The 20,598-nt window shown below is 33.9% G+C and overlaps 1 protein-coding gene and 1 long non-coding RNA gene across 2 annotated transcripts; one reads left to right on the forward strand and one right to left on the reverse strand.

Moving 5' to 3' along the window:
* Positions 1-145: 145 nt before the first annotated feature.
* Positions 146-13,844, reverse strand: LOC105340351 (elongation factor-like GTPase 1). The gene is made up of 21 exons (XM_011446359.4): positions 13,613-13,844; positions 13,016-13,083; positions 12,754-12,838; positions 12,342-12,475; positions 11,845-11,982; positions 11,672-11,728; positions 11,422-11,454; positions 11,095-11,201; positions 10,760-10,883; positions 10,540-10,619; positions 10,301-10,437; positions 7,723-7,845; positions 7,428-7,527; positions 6,882-7,009; positions 6,405-6,553; positions 5,931-6,081; positions 5,286-5,417; positions 4,889-5,036; positions 3,576-4,558; positions 2,295-2,479; positions 146-398 (listed from the first exon to the last, which is right to left on the reverse strand). Exons 1-21 carry the CDS (start codon positions 13,701-13,703, stop codon positions 210-212), a joined length of 3,342 nt encoding a protein of 1,113 aa, XP_011444661.3. The 5' UTR covers positions 13,704-13,844; the 3' UTR covers positions 146-209.
* A 3,767-nt stretch (positions 13,845-17,611) lies between these two features.
* Positions 17,612-19,870, forward strand: LOC136276109 (uncharacterized). The gene is made up of 3 exons (XR_010714563.1): positions 17,612-17,655; positions 18,359-18,533; positions 19,364-19,870. It is a non-coding gene; the product is annotated as an uncharacterized lncRNA (long non-coding RNA).
* Positions 19,871-20,598: the final 728 nt, after the last annotated feature.

Genomic DNA, 20,598 nt, shown 5'->3' on the forward strand with positions numbered 1-20,598 from the left:
TACATTTACCGTAATATTCCTAAAAATTAATTATTTTTTTCGACCTACATTTTTATGTAAAATCAATGTTTTACCATAAGAATTATTGATATTGTGGCAGTGGTGTACTGTGGTATTAAACCTTGAATCAACAAAACTAAATAGCTTCATCAAATAATTTATTCAAATAGACATAACAGACATTATAGATTTTTCTAAACACAACAACGTTATTTCATTTTCGTGAGTGTTCTTTGCTTTTCAGCATGCTCTACTATTTTCTCGTCTACTTTGAGTCCTTTCCGTTTGCGTACTTGGTTCATGTACTGCCTCGCCCGGTTATCAGAGTCTGCCTTCTCCCCAAAATGAGTGTATTCTTCCTCTGTCGTGGGGACCCAAAACGGGTCAACATCAATCACCTACAGAGAAAAATAACCTAGAGTAGAGCATGAAGAATATCTCATTTCACAAAAAAGTTGTTTTGAAGCAAAACTTTGATATTTCCATCTGTTGTGCAACTAGAGAACACCAACTTCTTGCTTGCATATGTACCATTATGTACTGTGATGTGTAAAATAATATGACTGACAACTTGTGGATCCGATATTTGAGTAGCTTTGCTCTCTATACTATAATACATTTGTTTCTATTAACATTTTTACCAATACATGTATTTGAAGTTAAGCTTATTTTTGAAAATAAGCTTCTCTTAAAAAGAAGCTCCATATTCCATAGCAATATCAAATTAAGCTGCTTATTCTCAAAACTTTAAGCAATTTAAAAAAAATCCTCCTGTCACAATAACTGATGCAAGAATGAAATGACAAGTTAGAAAAAATCAATTTCCAAAATGTACATAACAATTTCTGAGACAGGTAAATTTTCACAAATTTGTCTGAAGAGGGCGATACATGTGTGTTACCCTATCCTACTAATCTTCAGCAACTATATGGTCAGCCTGGCTTCTGTATACTTCTAACTAATTTTTAAACATCTATCAAACTTAAAGGAATATGATTCTAAACTCTCTGCCTACCAGGTACTTATTTCTGAGCAAGCCACAAACTCAGGAATTGCCGCTCTTCACTACTGAATACTGCAATCAGTATGCATAGTGAATCAACATAATTTACACAAGATATTACTATCAAACTGAGGACAGGGCAAATTGATTTGATAAATGCATGAAGATGATGAGATCCTACCCAGTGGTTAAACACCAGTTGTGGACTTGCTGGATACACTGACAAAAGATACCATCTAACATGACCCTCCACAGACAAATCACTAATGGAGGACTATTTAACAGGTAATATTTACATTCACTTTCTTTCCCCCTATTAAATTGCATTGATCGATTTGAGTGATATTTACGCATAACACAGAAGACCCAATCACCAAATCTGGTGCGTATGAATACATTCAGTCTTCCTTCAGAACATGACTGACTCTCCTCCCGACTTCAAACCAGATCACGACCTGATATTATACTTGGGCTGATTAATATTTCATGGATGTAAATATTTTTTTAAGATTTATATGAATTCAATTGATTAATTTCTTAGGATACCAAAATAGATTCATCAAATTACAGAATGAAAAATAAAATTGTATTATTAGAATTTAAAACACTGAGTACTATTTTTGACAGAATAATTCGGCTGTTCCAAAGGCTCTTCAGTTAATTGCGCATTACACGTTGAATAAGCCCGAGATTTTTTAAAATAAATCATATTTACGGAAAGAGAAAAAATGTTAAAAAATGTTAAAAAATTTCATAACTGCAACGGTGTGTGCAAACAAATTTTCATAACACGCTAGCGCGCTATTCAATTTGTATGCACACACCGTTGCAGTTATGAGACCACATCTTTCAAAAAATAATGATTCAATGCTTAAATATATTTGTATGGGATGTAGTGTTTATTAACTTCACAGTGCCTGGATAACTAGCTAAGGACTTATCAGTCTTCAAAACTTAGTGACAACCACTGATTAGTCAATACTAGGCTTAGTCAATACCATCATAATTTTCAGGAGCTACTAACCTCCCAGTGACTGAACACTAACTGAGGAGTTACAAGTATTTATTACTTTGTGAAATCTACATGTATTAAATATAGTCAATTCAATATTCATGCATTACATTTAGGAGATACTAACCTCCCAGTGACTGAATTCTACAAATTTAGCTTAGGACTTTATTTCTTATTGACTGATACTGAGGTACTAGGTTAGGATTTGCCCATTTTCATTACTTGGTGATATCTACTTACTATAGGCACTAGGAAACATAACTTTGAGTAGATACTAACCTCCCAATGACTGAACACTAGCTGAGGACTTGCCAGGCCACTAGTTTTCTTCCTCACGTCCTCGGCAAACCCGAAGCTCTCGACCACCGGCAGCACAGCCTTGATGTTAAATATCTGAGATCCTTCTTTCATTGTATCCTCTATCACTCTGCCAAACCTCTTACCCAGAACGCCACAAAGTTTTCCTGTTTAAGGGGAGAAAGACAAAATTATGACATGAAATTACCACAGAAGGGATTCTCTTGTTTCAAGCAAATGAAAGTTTTAAGAATCTGTGAATATACAAGATAAAACTTTTTCATACAAATGATTCAACAAAAATTACATTTGTGCATACAAAGGTTCATGGAATTCAACTGAGTGGTTTCAGAGGAGTTTGATAGGAACAGGATAAATAGAGCACAAACTTTTAGTTCAAAATGGAGATAATTCTCACCCCCAAAAATGAATCAAAAATTCGACGGAATATGCAAATCTACAGGGTATGTCCTTAGTAGCTACTGATAGTTTTGAGAAATTTTGTTCTGCAGTATAAGGTGGAATGGGACATCTATCGATATTAATGTCAATAAAAGTACATTATAATCAACATACCTTCACTTGTTTAGAATTTTTAAATTATACAACATTAAACCAAAAAAAATTGTTTTTTTTTAAATTTGGACAGGTAAAAATTGTAAAAGTCCATTAAGGATTGAAATTTGTGACTTATAGATTCGTGGTTAAAGCTCTAAATCGCTACTTTACACTGTTAAGTGACAATGGTGGGGGAAGGAAAATATATAAAACTACCGGTATACTTGATTTTATAATTCATTTCGATAGGAAGCATGTCACAATATGAAGGTGTCCCATACTAAACTGTGCTGAACAAATTGTTTCCATCATATATGTACAGTAATTATAACAAAACTTAAGTTTAATCATGTTAATAGGGGCATAACTTCCATGGAAATAAAAAGGATCAGAGTTTCTTGTATATTTGCACATCTACAACTTATTTCTTTTTTACAACAAAGTTTAATGAAATTCTGCCAAGATGTTCAAGAGGCCTAACAAGAACAGGACTGACTTCCTGATGGTTTAAAAACATTTCACTTACTGCAACTTGTTGTGTGGGGTATAAATATCATCAAAGTACCCAGCAAGATAAATGCATAATTCTTTATAGCTACAAAGTACTTAATACTGGTGTTTTGGTTTTCCTAAAAGACACAAGTTAACTACTAGTATGTGATATACTACAGAGATTAAAACAAATATCTAGGCTTTTTTCTTTACCTAAGACTTCAGCCGTGCATTGTATGTTACATTTGTACATGGCTGCCATTAGCCTCTGGGGTTGGGTCTGGAATACCTTACGACAGCCCTCCTTCACACAGTAGATCAGCTGACCAGACATGTGACTGTGCCCCTCCCGTGGTCGCTGAACCAAAGGCTCAGTCTCGCTGTCTGAGGACTCGCTCTCACTGCCCTCCCCTTTCCCACTTTCACCCCCATTGACAGAAGTCACAGCTTCATTTTGACTCACAGATTCAGTTTTATTACAGGATTTTGATGCAGAGTCCTCCCCCTTTTGAACTTCCTCATCGTATGATATTGAGTGACTGCTCCTCACATATTCCCACTTCTCTATGATAAAGCAGACCCCTCTTAGGGGCTCCTCACACAGGGGTCCAGCTAGTGTGGCAATTTGAAACCCACTGATTATACTGTTATCATACTGTCTCAGCTTCAGTTCCTGCTGTTTAGTTTCCACACAGTTCCACACATTGGGCCTATCGTACTGATTCACACGATTGAGCAGTATGTTCGGTCCTACTCTCTTTGGACCAAATGACCACATCTGGTTCTCAGCTCCTATCCACATTTTTCCACTATCTCTGAATGCCTTAGTGAGGTGAGTCTTGAACTCGTTGATGGCTGCTACCACAGTCTGCTGTATTTCCTCCACACCCTCCCTGCCCTTACACTGGGACTTTGAGATCTGCCCCATGGTCTTTATCAGGCTCTGGTTCTCCTCCAGGAGTTTGGTGACGTCCTCTGGGAGAGGGACGGCCCTGATCCTAAGGGTACACCTCCCGTTGATGGTGGACACCTCTACTAACCCTGGCTCTATCACCTCCTCGTCCTCGGAATCTTTCTTGGCGACCTGACGCTGCTCTGAGATGGCTTCGTTCACCATGTCAACTTTAGGTGGAGGTACGATGGTCTCTCTAAACGGGACAATGGGCGAGGATACATTGATGTCTATCTTGGCATACCTGAGCATAAAAAAATCAACTTTGAATAAACTCTCTTGCTTTTTCAATGGATATATTACATGTACACTTTTGAAAACGTTTTCCCCTTTAACAGGTTGTGAAAAATACCTTAGGCAAAACATAAAAAAATCTACTAGTAAAAGGCAATGATTTGCATAATGCAATATTTTTATTTGTTAAAATCATTTAAGTTCAGGTGTCCAAGTTTTATACTGTATGTTCACCAGAAATTATCCTTTTTTTGGAGACAGTAACAAGTTTTTTGGATGAATTTTCTCATCTCTGTTGATAATTTATTAAAGTTATGCAATTTTTAGTTTTCTATTTGACCTTTGTTTGAGGTCGTCCACACATCTCTGGAGATGAACCTCTCCCGCGGTGATGATCACGTGTTCACCCGTCTCCTGAACCAGAACGTGTACACAAGGGTCGGCCTGGTTCAGCAGTCTCAGTCCCTCTACAAGTTTCTGCATGTCTCCTGGAAATCAACCAGAAAACTTACATGTTATGCATGAATACTGTGTAATTTGTTCTAAAAAATTATTTTCATAAATAATATACTATCGAAATAAAAATCAAATGCAGTTTATTCTCTGCCTTGTTTACATACCAGTAGATACTTCAAATATGACTTACTTATCTCATATCACTTTAGGTTCATTTCTAGTGATAAAAACAATGAAATTACTGTTTTATCAATTTACTGTCACACAATATCAGTGCTTACGTGTGTGACTGGGTTCAATGGCCACTCTGACTATAGGGGCAGCGTCAAAGTACAGATCACAGAAGGCAGTACACATCAGAGAGCTGGATACTGTGGCTGACTTCAGGATGTGGTTCTCTAGACCTCCAATCCCTGTAAAACACAAAATACAGTAAGTTAATTCAGGATGTGGTTCTCTGGACCTCTTATCCCTGTGTAAAACAAAAACTACAGTCAGTTAATTCAGGATGTGGTTCTCTAGACCTCCAATCCTTATACAACACAAACTACAGTCAGTTAATTCAGGATGTGGTTCTCTAGACCTCCAATCCCTGTAAAACACAAACTACAGTCAGTTAATTCAGGATGTGGTTCTCTAGACCTCCTATCCTTGTGTTAAACACAAACTACAGTCAGTTAATTCAAGATGTGGTTCTCAAGACCTTCAATCAATGTACAACACAAACCACAGTCAATGTGTTTTTCCTGTTACAAGTTTATCCCTATTATGTAGATGGATATTTTCAGCCATCTTTTATCATTTTTTAAAACAGTACTGTAAAAAACTTGCAATTTTGAGGTACAGATTTTTTTCTATAACAAAAACATCAATGTGCAAGTTAATTTATTCCTAGGCTAAAAAAAACTGCAAAACATGATACAAACCTAGTATATTCCCTGCAGGGATATAATCCATTTCCTCTAGTTCCCTCCCCATAAACACAAACAGATCTTTGATGGTGACACAGGTCACATGATCATCATGTGACAAGTCCTGAATATTGCTCACCGCTTTGATTTCTTCACCACTCTGGAGCTTTGTGTATTATAGAATATGACATTGAGAAAGATGAAATGAAATCCAAAAGGTTTACAAATGAAGATATCATTGTCAAAATACTGTAGATTTATTTAAATTCATGAGGACCAATTTTCATAGATTACAACAGTCTTGATTTGTGGGTTTGTAATTTCACAGATTCAATACATGTTTAATTAAATGAAGATTGTTTTTCATAATTTGATAAGAATATAAATTCATGGGTGGGGTTTCCTCAGGGATCCACAAAAATTAATCCACTATAAGTTCTGAATAGGATGTTTTTAAGAATTGTCTTTTTCTCATATGGAAACTCTTACTTTCTTCAACACCTGAGATGGGTCGTGCTTGGGTCCCAAAACATACAGTTTCTGTCCTTTTCTTACTATTCCACTGAACACTCTGGCAAAGGCAACAAACACAAAATCTGACTCCTCCTTATTTTCTGTGTCATTTTCAGGGAGGGGAACTGTGAAAAAAGTAAATACCACTTTGATATATAAATCTGTTTAACAAACCCTACTAAAAGAATACGAATGATAAATACTAGTAATAATTAAAGATTTACATGCTTAAAATGCTTTCTTGAATAAATTGTTAAAAATTCCATAATTACTCATCATTCTTGCTTTCCATAGAAGACCTAACAAGAGTTTTGTAGATTACTGAGCTATGTTATTTTGTAAATCAACTTTTATATCTGTGCAAATTTTTTTATGAGAAACATAATAGCCAAAAGTCGTTGTAAATAAAAAGTGGTTTACAGTTGTAATATCTAAGCTAGAGACGAGGACTACCTTCTGTGGTCTCCTCCAGTGGAGTTGTTGCCTCAGTTCTCTCCCCCTGGGCTCTTGATGCTGCTTTCTCTGCCAGTCTCTCCTTGGCTTTCTGTCTCCTCAAAGCAATCTCAGCCTCGGTCAGAGGTCTAAAAATAAACAAGGGATAAGAAAAAGGGTTTAAGTATGAACAATATTGCCAAATAACTGAGAATGAATACAAATGCACATCCCCTCAAGTAATCTAAGAACAGCAAAGAGATGAAAAGTGTATATAGTTGTGAAGAAGGGAGTTAACCATGATCACTTAACTATTTGAACCTGTATGTCAACTTCAATGAAATTTCATAACAAAATTTGAATCATTTATACTGTTGTTTATGATTGTCTTTTGTTAAACACTCAGATTCATAAATATAGTGTAGCTGTGTTAAGAGAAAATCTATTGAGAACACTTATTTTGTATTGACAGCAAGACATACAGATAATGGTAGAAAAGACAAGATATATCAAGAGCTGATTAAATATACTTTAAAATAGGATAAATTCTTTGGAAACCAACTTTACCTCTGTCTGTTTTGTGGCAACATTTTCTTGTCCACTGGTAACATTTTGGACACAAACACAATGACAGGGGAATCCTCTGTAGCAGAACAATGGAGGAAAGCTAAAAAAAAGAGTGATGAAGATTGAGTATTGTAACAATCACTATTTCATAGTAAATGTACTTTATAGGTCAAGCTATTACATGAATAAACAATACATTTATGAGATGAATTTATCAGCAAATACATGAAAACAAAAAGTCTGAGGAAGACTTCAATACTTGTAGTCATTAGTCAGTATTCTTATAGGTTCTTACACTGTTTGAGATTCTGGGTTTCTGGTGGCAGCGAGTCAAACTTCCTCATCTGTGAACACATCAGTTTCTCCACTCTCTCCTCAGACATAGACAAGGGGGAGGGAAGCTTCCGGACCACTACGCCTAAAATAAGTCAACATATTGCAATTACTAGTTGTATCTTCATATCAGGCTTGGGGCGAATTACATTGTAAGGTAATGCATTACATTACCATTACTTCATGAATTTGGGCATTAAATTACCATTACCTGATTTTCTTGAAGTAATGCATTACATTACCATTACATGAGTAAAGTAATGCATTACCATTACCATTACTTGTTTTTAAAAAGTAAAGCTAATAAAGAGTTTTTGCAAATGTTTCACATATAAAACACACATTAACATATCTACAGGTTCATGTATACAAGAGTCATTCTTTATTTGCTCAATATATAATAATCTTGTGGCATTATGAACAACATATTACATAAGTAAAAGATATTTATAGACATTTGGCATGATACAATGTCAGATATGATATAGACACAGAATTCGTGCATAATAGAAAACAATTTATGGAATAATGTTGCGGTTATTAAAAAGCTAAATAGAGATATTTCCCCACATTACACAAATCTTTACAATTTTGGATACTTAATTGTATTAATTTATAGACAGATGGTTTTTCCCAGTTATATTTCTTAATATATTTTAATCGGATTTCTTTATGCTAAGGACACTTTAAGACAAAAGATTGCTGTAAACAGTTGCACTTTATGATCAAAGTTTCAAAGGTTTCATCTTTTAACTGCAAGTGATTTGATTTTCATCATGGTTGGACAGCGCATTCATTTTGCCCTTAAAGGTGCATGTCTGTCCCCTGTTATATTGGGACATGGCACAGGGAAGGGGATTGGGGTGTTTAGCACTTTTTATAACAATAGATTGTTTTGATACTTAGGTTATCCTGGGGGCATATTGTATTGTTGACACATCTTTATTGAAGTGCAAACTAATTGGAGTAAATTGTTTGAATGATTTAAAACTCTTAAGGTGGCTCGACACACCAATGCATTATTTGATGGATCGATGAAGAATCATTTTTGAGAAATGATTATACAAAAATGACACCTATATCGGCCTCTGATTATTTTATATGAATTTTTTTGTATTTTTTGATAGAAACCGGAAACATTGTTTTAGCTGCGAACAAGATATATTAGAGCTTAAAATTTGTTATCAATTAATGCACAATACAATTATCTATAAATACATATCAAAAACGGCCAGATAAACTTTGAAATATTTTTGTAAAAAAAATATTTATGAAAATGAAAAAAAAGGATTGTAGATATTTTTTAAATCTATGGATAGAAACTGCAGATAAACTGTTACTCGCATTTAGCAATTGCTGTACAATCATATTTCAACAAGAAATTGAAACCAAATAGTGAAATTAAAGAAAAAATGGAAAATTTTAAAATCGAACCGATCCCGATTGTAATTAAACTGATCCCGAACGAAATCACTTAAGTTAGAATGAATCAGATTTTTGCAAAAATTTCAGGTTGTTTAGCTGTAAAATGGTTTCGTCATTTACTAACTTTATAATTTATATCAATTACTTAGAAAAAACTGCAGTTTATTTGTAAAATTTCAATTTTAAAATAATTCTGATCGGGATCAGTTTTTTTTCAATCGGGATCGGTTCAAATTTGATAAATAGCAATTTTTCCAAAATTTTGCATTTTCATTTCAATTTCTTTGTAAAATATCATTGTTTAGTAAATAGTTTATGTGGCTATATGTTATTTTTAAAATTTTATCCATAGATTAAAAAGACATTAAAGAATTAAAATTTTGATTTTCAGAAATATTTTTTTAATTAAAAAATTAAACACTTGACCAAACGATCTTTGGCATGAGTTTATTTAAAATTATATTACACATTCATTGACAGCAAGTTTTAAGCTCTAATATATTCTGTTTGTCTGCAAAACAGTTTTTCCTATTTCTCTGAAAAAATACAAAAAAATTTGTATAAAATAACTGAAAGCCGATATTGATCTCTGTTTTGTGGAATCATGTTTCAAAAAAGAATCTCTATCGATCCATAAAATAAAATTGTGGTGTGTCGAGGAACCTTAAAAATAACACTCATAAAAATGTTAAGAAACTGTGTTGTTATATCTAGTAAAATGAACAATTTAAAAATGAAATTTTATAAATCTTTTTTAATACAACTAAAACATTTCTATTTCAAGAATTTCATCACATTTTTAAAGTGAACATGCATAAATAAGCATAGTAATGCAAAGTAATGCCATGTAATGCCAGCATTACACTAAATTTTGGAAAGTAATGAATTACATTACCATTACTTGTAATGCTAATTTTGTGGCATTGCACATTACTAGCATTACTTTGAAAACATGTAATGCATTGCAATGCATTACCATTACATTTAGCATTACCCCAAGCCTGCTTCATATCCATAACAATCCACAAATCATACAGAAAAATGAGTTACATAAAATTATTTCCTTTTTAGAGCATATATTGAATATTTCTCCTATTTCCTAATAACAAACTCACTAAGAACAGCATTTGAAACTGGTAACCATTGACTACAGATGGCCTGTAACTGGACACGCCCATCCGAGTGCCGCATGTCTCGGGGGAGAATCTTTAAACCAAGGGAGCTAACAATCTTCTCTGTTTTCTCCTTATCTCTTTTAAAAAAGTTATGAATAACAGTTATAGCTTAACACACAAACCTATAAGATTACAAGATATACAGGCTGTATAAATAAGGGAAGTAACTCTTAACTTACCTTCTAATGTATATGGTGTCATAAACCGACCATAAGTTTTCTAGAACAAATTGAACAAACAGTGGCTTCTTAGCTTTGCTCTAAAACAGGATTAGAATACAATTAAAATTACTGAGTATACTTCAACCTGTAAATTCAGGGCTTAGAACTGAATAAATCATAAAACCCATGTGTACTGGTGCCCCATGTGTACTGGTGTCCTAAAAAAGCATGTATTTACCTGGGCTCCCTTCATGATTCTCTTGGTTTTGGTGTTCAGGAAGAAATCTCCCCACAATGTTCTCTGTAACATTTCCTGGTTTATCCCAAGCTTACTGGCATACAACACAGCAAAGTCTGTTATACTGTAAAGAAAGATTTTTACTCTATATCAAACATGTAGAACTTAACTAATCAAATTAAAAGTAGCAAAATGAGATCTACTGATAGAATATTATTTTTTTATTTTTGGGAGGGAGGAGGGGGAGGGTTATAAAACCATCAGCTATAAATACTCGGAGAAGGGTATATGATTGCAGCTGGTATATAAATGGATTGATGATTACTTTACTTTACCTAAAACCCCACCCATCATAGGCACTGGCAAATATCACATTTCCCTGATCTGGGGAGAAGTAAATATTCCTGCTATCTTCATCCTCCAAGTTGGTCCATTCATTGATCTGAAATTGATTAGATTAGAACTCTGTTCAGAAACAGAAAACATTCATTAATTAAGTTGAGATGTTTGCATGGTGGCCAATTTTGCTCTCATAATGACTAAATATTTGCAGCACTTACAATAGTGTTGAAATTAAGAAAGATAGTTGATTAACCAGCTAATAAATTAACTTGACAACCGTAATCTACTTAAATGTGTTACCATTCATGTTTCTTGTTTACCTGTGATATGTCGCCGTTCTCATCAACAACATCCTGATAAAAACAAATATCACAATTAATTTTTGGAAATTTTCATATACCAGGTAAATAAATATTCCTTATCATTTTTCTTAAACACAAGACCAAGATGATGGTAAGGGGTGTCATGTGTAACAAATATAAATTCATCCAGTATATTCTTTCGAAGTCGGTTTTAATTTCTTCCAAACTACCGTAAATGTATCAGAAATAGAAAATTCTTCACTATTACCTCTGCAGATTTCTCCATGGCTTCCACAGTAAACAGTTCATTTGTTACCAAGTTCACCTGCGAGAAAAAGAATGGAGGATAAAGTATCAACATAGCCCAAAAAGATAAACACCAACTACTAAATGATACACAAAAAACTAAGACTCCCTATAGGTGTAGTAGAACACACTGACCTGCTCTAGGATCTGCTGGAGATGATAGAAGGCCTCCATCGGCTCCATCTTGAGCTCCACTATCAGCCGGTCTATCTTGTTCAGCACCAGCACAGGTTTAATATTCTCCAGAAAAGCCTGCCGCAGAACTGCATGGGTCTAGTAGGGGGAAGCGTAACTTTCAGATTAATGTAATACATGTATGAGTATATCTTTAAAGTTTGCAGACTGTAGGATTCGCATTTGAAAATACATCCTTCAGGTAATTTCTGCAGCTCCAGCATCTTTTACCATGACAGTGTTTCAAAAATTTCATGTTTTAACTTAAATGAACCCTTTATCTTCCTGTTTTTTATCTTATTTTGCTCTTCTGTTTTTTTTATCTCAAAAGTGGAAATGTGATACTGAGATCAAAAGCGAGCTAGTAAATGTATAAGTTTTATGGCCCAGTGAACAGCACTGACACTAGCCTGCAGACACAGGTGTACTATAGCTGCACCTGAGCATCATACTGTTACCTGAGGACACACACCCTCCACCACATCTACCACAACGATGGCGCCCTCACACAGGCGTACTGCGGTCGACACCTCACTGGAGAAGTCCACATGCCCCGGGGAGTCAATCAGGTTCACTAGGTACTCCTCCTTATCTAAAAAGGACAAGGGTAAATCTCTCATCATTAAAGGCAGGGGTAAAATTTGTTACAATGACCAGTTCAATACTTGTTGGTAATCTGGCAATGGTAAAACAGTAAACAATTTTGTAATGCTGAGTCTATATGTCCTACTTATGACTCTATTTCAGTCAAAATCTCAGCATGCTTTATACTCTGACCTTTTGTTATAAAACATTTACAATTACCGGTATATGGTTTAAAACTTTAAACTTTCGAGATATATATATATCTGAATAAGGACTAACTCTTACTTTGATTATAGATCAAGGAAATAGCGCTGGATTTCATTGTGATTCCCCGCAGCTGTTCATCCTCTCGACTGTCCATGTAACGAAGCTATCAACATTTTAAATAAAAAAGGGAATTTACTGCACAAAAATTTCAAGGCATACAGAATGCACTGTAAATTTTTTTAGACCTTTCAGACCCCTTAACCTTTTCTATAATTATGTAAAGACCATGAAATGTAAGTATCTTTTAAATGCTTGTATATACTAATAAAGTGGGGCTTACCTTTCCTGCCATTCTCTGAGATATGATTCCATTGCTGGCCACCAGAGCATCTGCAAGAGTGGTCTTACCTTGGAATATAAAGATTAAAGCATCATGAAATCAAATCATTTAAGGGATATATAAGATTAATCAGAGAAATTTATTTTTCAAGATAATGATTTCTTAATTACATACATCATTTGTTTTTGGTGAGTTTGTTTATATACCACATGAAATTAGGGACATAAAGCTCAGCAAATAATCAATAGAGTATTACTATATGTCTATATATTCTATATCTCTTAAATCAAATATAATCATTTTACAATGATTTTTATTGTTTTATTTTGAAATACACGATATCACCAGAGACATAAATAACATATTATTTATGTCTCTGATATCACAAAGACGATGTGCACAGATGTATGTCTCTGCTTATCAGGCCTGATTTTAACTAACGAAAATCGAAAAAATTGTCGATAAACAATATAAATATTTCACTATCAAAAATTAACTAGAAGATATTGTATTCATTCCTAACATGCCTACATTTGTTTTAATGATCACACAATTTCAAATTCTAATTTAATCTGGACAATAAACAGATGTTTCTACCATGATCTACATGTGCCAAAATGCAGATGTTGCGTATATTTGCTGGTCTTCTTTGGAGCAGGGAAAGCAACTCAGGCGTAGCACCCTTCATGTTGACGTATCACTTGCTTGTTTTAAGATGTTTATCACACAACTTCTTTGAATCTAAATGACATGATCAAGAACGTGATATTTTGGTGATTTTTATTCCATGCTGAAATACCCATTCATAGTCATTCATTTACTTATCCATTATACTGAATTGTGTATGTAAGTAAAACACTTGAATGCTTTAGATTGTGAGTTTTAAAGTAAAAGAAAAATCCGACATGAAAGACTCTCTTTATTCCGGGATGGTATATCCCCCGATGTGTCTTCTTTAATAAAAAAAAAAATAAAGAATAATGCGGATCTAGACAATTTTCTCAGGGGGGTCCAAGAGGAAGGAAAAGGGGGGGGGGGTGTTTTGATGCCTAATTATGGTAATTTTATGTTAATCTAATAATGTAGAATGTTCCGCCCCCTCCCCTCTAATTTAAGGACAGATAAATCTATGTGTAAGAGAGAGGTTCTGTGTATGCCAGTTTTATACCGATAGCTATAATTTATATCATAAGTTATGGGTTTCACCATGGGTTAAACATTTCTACCGTATAATAAATGGATATATGATACGGTCTATAATTAATCTGTCAGTTTCTATTAAAATTCATTTTAGCACGCTTTCATGCTTGTATTATATTCAGCGTTAATTGAGATTTAAAAGCAAATTGATGTATGCATTAGGAAAAAAAAAATTTTTTGGCAAAAGTGTAGCTCAAAATATGATTCTAAATGTGATCCAAAATTTTTCAATGATGCCATTCCTTTAAATGGTTATCTAAATTATGCTGGAACCTTAAATTTTGTCTTCAATTTGATCTTTAATCTCTAATGACTTCTGAATACTTCGTTTGCAGGCACGTATCACCAATTTCTAATTGGAGTGGGCGGAATGTTTCCTGCGAGAAAAAACGGGTCACCCCCCCTTCCCAATCCCCAAAGATACGTACCTGGTTTGTAACTTACTACATTCATTGATACTTGGATACATAACCAAGTAGTCAACAGTATTTGGCTAATAAAATCTAAGTTTATATTAAACAACAACTATCAGATCAGTTTTTTAAAACAGGGAATCAAAATGCAACAATTCCTTTGATGTGTGATATATAAACCTAGTATTTGCTTTTTCCGACTTTAAATTTGAGACGTCAATTTGACGTGCACTGCAGCAAAAGCATAATCGATTATAAATTAATAAACTATAAAGTGTCAAATACCGAAGCACTAAAACAATATCTGACTATTGCATTTTTAATAAGAAGAGTACTCATCTTGTTTTTTAAGTTTTTTAAGTTTTTAAAGTACACGTGATTTATTAAGTGTCGTTTATATATTTTACAATGTACCATACACAAATTTAGACAGTCGTAGAAGTTGTCGTATAATATATTCTGTCGCCAATACGTTTCATAAATACACGTATACGTGAATACCATGTATGTTATACCAAGAATCGAACACCAATCCAGCCAACTAGATAATGGACTTGGTCATATGACAAATTACGAGCGCAACTTATGTCAATTAGAATTTTATATTTCCTGCGTATTTGTCACAGGCACTTGGGGCATGGATATCCCCTCGAACAACAACAGCTTTATCCGTTTGAAAAAAAAAATACGTTTTAATATGCATAATACCTTATCGATGATTTAATTAATCGTCTTTTTAAGCTTGTTTTAAAAATAGCGGTTTTCGACTGACGTTTAAAAATGTCAGCCGAAAGTGCGATTTTTAAAAGTTAACTAAATTACAAAAGAATATTTTTGCTTTTTATACGTGTATGATCCGGTAAAGCATCAAATCAAATTTAACTCAACATGAAATTTAGTTTCCGATTCAATCCATTAGACAATTGTATTATATGATATTCCATTGTTTTGCGTACCGTTTTAAACGACTCCTTTTTTGTTTCATTGAATAGCAAGCTTTAGTTTGTTGTAATATTCTGTGCACCATTGATGTACTAAAGCGCACCGATCCGCTGATACAGATTATATCCTATAATTTGAGGCACCGTCCGATATTCATATAATTTTTCTAAGATCAGAGGTAATACATTGATACCTGTCTACTCATTTCAAGCTAAAGTGCAAACATTCAAACGTTTAAATGATGAAATGAAATCGAAAAAAACCAGAAAAAATAATGATATATTCATGATTAAATATCATATCATATACATGTAAACGGGGGAAAATTGTTTATCACATTAAATCCGCGTGGTTTCTTCGCGTGAAAATCATGTTCGAACGTTAGCCCCAATGTATGTTTCGATGGTTTTTTTTATTAAGGATAAATACATGAATTAATGATAATTCATTTATCTAAATATTTCAACCATAAGCGCATCATATTTTACTAAACGCGAATTTAAAAAATAATAGCGACCTTTTTTCTTTCTTTCAATGTCATTGTTATTTGAGATTATGTATTCATGGAATGTCATTATTATAGATTTAAAGATTTTAAAATCTAAAATTACTTTCGACTAATCGAAGTCCTTGCCGTTTTTGTGGACTTTACGGCCAATCTGTGCAGTCAAGTGTTTGACGATGCTCCCACACATTAAACAGCGCTCTCATTCACACATGGGTCCCATTGATTGACCCTCGAAAGCAAACAGCAGTAACCGGGCTCAAACCAGAGGTATAAACAGTGATAATCCTAAATAAATAATTATATGGCCTGTCTGTCTATAACACTGTCAGTGCACCTGTAACACCACACCCCCCAATAGAAATAGCACGGAAAACAGAAGCCAATTCTTTCAGAAACTAAAGAGAACTAAACCTAATTGAGATGTGACAATGTGCATGTCCATCATGTGATGATATTATTAATTTATTATAATACAATATATCACAATCAGTTATCAAAATAATGATATACACATACATGTTATTTTGCCTGCATCTTTAATCTTATTTCCGCTGTTTTAAAAAACTCGCTGTTCGGCCTTGAGCAGACATTGTTTAGTAAAAATACCTTCTGATTTTAAACACAGTCAAGTACCTGAAGTTAAAACATTACCTTTTGTTGGTAACTGTGACAAAAAATTCTGATAATTTTCTACCTATATAAAAAAAAAATATTCTAAATGCCAAAATCGGATGATTCAGAAGTCCTGAAATTTGCATCAGCGAAGTGATATGTCGAATTGGGGGTGTTTTTTGTTAGCGCAACTTATACCCCGGGTCCTCTTTTCTCTCTGGTGCCCCCACACGTTTGTTTAAATTACCTTCATCTATCAATATGAGTGGGGAAACTATAGAAAGAACGTAGTGTGCGAAAGACACTGAATCATGCAGCGACTGAAAAAAAACCTAATATACTAGTCTACTGTTTGGGGAATAACTTTAATGCACATTCAGAGCTATTATTCTTGAATTCTTATAGACATGGTCTTGGGCGTAAGAATACAGCACGTTAAATACACAGGAATAACGTACAAGAGCAGTCATGACGTCACCAACACTTCAGAATCATGGGCGGTTTACTCAGAGAATTGCCATAAAGTAACCATTAAGATCTTTAATTTTCTATGTACTGTATAATATGCTTTGAAATCCCCAAGAGAGCGTTAATGTAATTCAAAGAATAGTCTAGAATCAATTTCTTGCAAAATTCTTGATCCATTAATGAATTTAATCAGACGTTTTGGGATAGCAATGTTTTAATTACCAGATAGTTGTTAAGGATAGACCATGAAACAGACAGTTATTTAAATATAGACAACAAAATGCTCTAAGGAATTTTCCCTTGTGAATCTAGAATTCAACATATTTGATATTTATGTTAGTTTATACGACAATTGACAATATATATACCAGAAACATAAATGATGCAATCTGTATTAATTTACATACATGTATATATATACACCCTGTTATTATCCTATCACATACTGCAGAAATTCTGTTATTATTACACAGCTATTGACAAAACCAAATCATAAGGTATGCATTTCTTAGATTGTTCAAAACAGCCTTCAAACGTAAATTTAGTTTTGCGTGAATTATTTCGTGATGGCTACAGAGGCTTTCCAAGAAGTTCTAGTAACTTCCAGGTACGAAAGAATTGGCCGTTCATTTCATGCAAATTACCGATCACATCAAAAATGGGATTCTTTATTATCGTTGACCTATAAGACCTATGCGACTTATGAGTTGACTAAAATGTTTATACCCACATGTACTAAAAAAAAAATCCACTGATGTGGGTTTGCTGCATTTTTTTTTCTACCTTCAACCATGCATGAACCACTGAAGAAAGTATTTATTGTTTATATTTAAATGAACAAAGAAGAAAAGAAGCCAATCCGATATTTCAATCTTCATTTTAAAAGTTTGGTGTTTTTTTTACATATGTAGCTAAAAAATATGTTTCATTTATTCTAATCCCGATTAAATAGGGATGGGAGATTCCAGCGATATAGGTTTATGGGTCAGTTCCGGTGGTTTATGACTCGATAAATGTAAGATTTGTTCTTTAACAATCAATATTGACATACTTTTATGTTGATTAATTACTTTGGGAAAAAAAGAAGAATTCGATCTACATACAGTTAAAAAATGAGGCATCTTTCAATACAGTGTGCTACCCCCCCCCCCCCCCCCCACCAGATATCTTGTAAAGTACTAAATATTCTTCAACTGACAGAAGATCACCCCAGTAATTCATCTCAATCAGCAGACTACAGGAGTATTCGACGTTTAGCATTGCATCAAGCCAAGTGGGAAAAATTGTACCCGCCTATTTCCGATAAGCGGATTATAAATGTCTCGGAGTCCCCAACTCAAAGTCAGCATTTCTGAAATCTCACTGCCAGGCAAGGGTAAGAGCTTACCATTAATGACTATCATTATTGTTACTCGTATGGATTTATTTATTTTTTTGGATAATTTTATTTGATTTTAAAAACAATTATTTTGAAATTTATAAAGAAATCCAAATAATCGATACCGAATTTTGTGAATTTTAGCAACCACATTCGAACTTATAATTATTTTCATACATTTCCTTAGAGTAATAACAGTTAGATTAAGAACGAATAAGGTTTTAATTTTTTTGGGGGGGGTGTTAAATAGTGAAGTTTTGCCCTTTATTGATTTCATTACTTAAAAAAATGTTAATCTTCCAGAATTCTCCTTTACATGCATGGTATAGTTCATTAAGATACCAATTACGAAGCTTCTTTTGGTGGGTGGATATTGTCATTGAGTTTTAATAATTATATATAACAGCCGCAATTACATGAATGGATACCCCCTATCGATTGCTATCACGTAAGGAATTGCGAAATCTAGCGAAATCAGCGTCACCGGAACGCGAGCCCGCGATTTTCATTTACACAAGGATTAAGTATCGAATGGCATAAAGTGTTAAATTTTTGTTATCTGTTTATCAAATACGACCCTCCCTTCTAAGTTATCTGGGGAATTTCAAGGATGATGGAGGGACTGTGTACCCCCTGACCGTCTGTGTTAGAAAATAGAACACCACTAAATACAGTTACCCAGATATAAATAGATATTACTACAGACATATGATATGATAAACGTCTAAAGTCAAGAATTCATTGAACCATGCCATTTTCGATCATTTACAAATATTAAGAAGGAAACCTCTGTTTCTCATTTTTTTGGGCATTTGTTCTTTAATTAGATGAAGTTATCAATGGTCCAGACGATGGCAGCCCTGTCTCTTGTTCTGCTTCTGGTGTCAACCACGTGGGCCTACCCTTCACAGATCCTAGGAAACAGACTCAAACGTTCAAGTTTCTCACTGGACGCCTTCCAAATCACAAAGTGTTCCATGAGCGAAGCGGTGAACACTATTTGCTACGTCTGCGGAAGGACTTACGACAGTATGGAAATTTACAGTCAGTGTTGTGCCGGAAATGACGCAAACTTAGTAGCTTTCTGCGAAGGAGTGTTCAACACAAGATAGTGAACAGCAAGACAGTTTATTCTTCAAAATCTCGAAAGATCTCATCTTCCAAATTGAAAACACTTCAAATGAATCTCTAGGACCAATTTACGTGCATCCTGAGTAATGAGGTTGTTCCCCAGTTTTACTTGCGATTGTGTGCTGCGTTTTATGAACTTATTTTTGAATTATTATTGAGGATTTGTATCTTTATTAAAGATACTTGCAATCTTGCATATATATTTTTTATATATTTTGTTACACAATAAACATTTTTTGCAAATCTCTAGTTAAAGTTGTTATATTTTGTATTTTGAATACCATCTTGAACACTATAACAAATATTTTGTTTCTTTTGTTAATATCTTGAACACTATAACATAAATGTATCTTCATATAGATACTGCAACAAACTAATTCAGAAATATTTCATCAAAACATACAACTTCAATATTTGATTGGGAAAACCTACGATATTTCATTCAAGGCGATATCACGGACAAGATATCGTACGATATAAGTCGTTAATCTTTATAGGGTAATAAAATATTCAGAAATGCACAAGATTTAATCAAAACATTTTATTTCAAATCATATAAGGTAGGTATATCAAAATGGTATCTAGTTGAAATAATGCTGATTAATCGTTTGAAATCAATTTGGTCATAAGCTCTCTCCTGAAACGTTGCCGCATTGGTTTCGGCTTCATAGTGATCTTGTATAAATTATAAATAGTGTCCAAGAGAGTTTATATATCCGTTACGCCTTTAGTTCCACTGTTATCTATGCTATCTATGGTTCCATATGTCTCAATCCTGTCTACCATGGAACAGATGCTGCAAACAATAGTGGTAAACCAGAGACTTTTGGACGATAACGATTTTCGACCACAGAGTCGCTGCCCAGTGGTTTTCCAGCTGTCTCTTCAACCACTTAGAATTCTGTTCATCTATTTTAGGACCAATTGAAGT

The sequence above is a fragment of the Magallana gigas genome, chromosome 6 (genome assembly GCF_963853765.1).
Source record: "Magallana gigas chromosome 6, xbMagGiga1.1, whole genome shotgun sequence".
In the NCBI taxonomy this organism is placed as follows: domain Eukaryota; kingdom Metazoa; phylum Mollusca; class Bivalvia; order Ostreida; family Ostreidae; genus Magallana; species Magallana gigas.

Bases quoted from the DNA above. Each gene is read 5' to 3' on its own strand.
- LOC105340351 (XM_011446359.4), bottom strand. From the start codon at position 13,703: ATGAAGGGTGCTACGCCTGAGTTGCTTTCCCTGCTCCAAAGAAGACCA. The intron at 12,476-12,753 runs GTAAGAGTTAGT...TGTCCTTTTTAG, and splicing joins TTCCTTGATCTATAATCAAA to ATAAGGAGGAGTACCTAGTG. The intron at 6,554-6,881 runs GTAGTCCTCGTC...CTTTTTTCACAG, and splicing joins ACTGGAGGAGACCACAGAAG to TTCCCCTCCCTGAAAATGAC.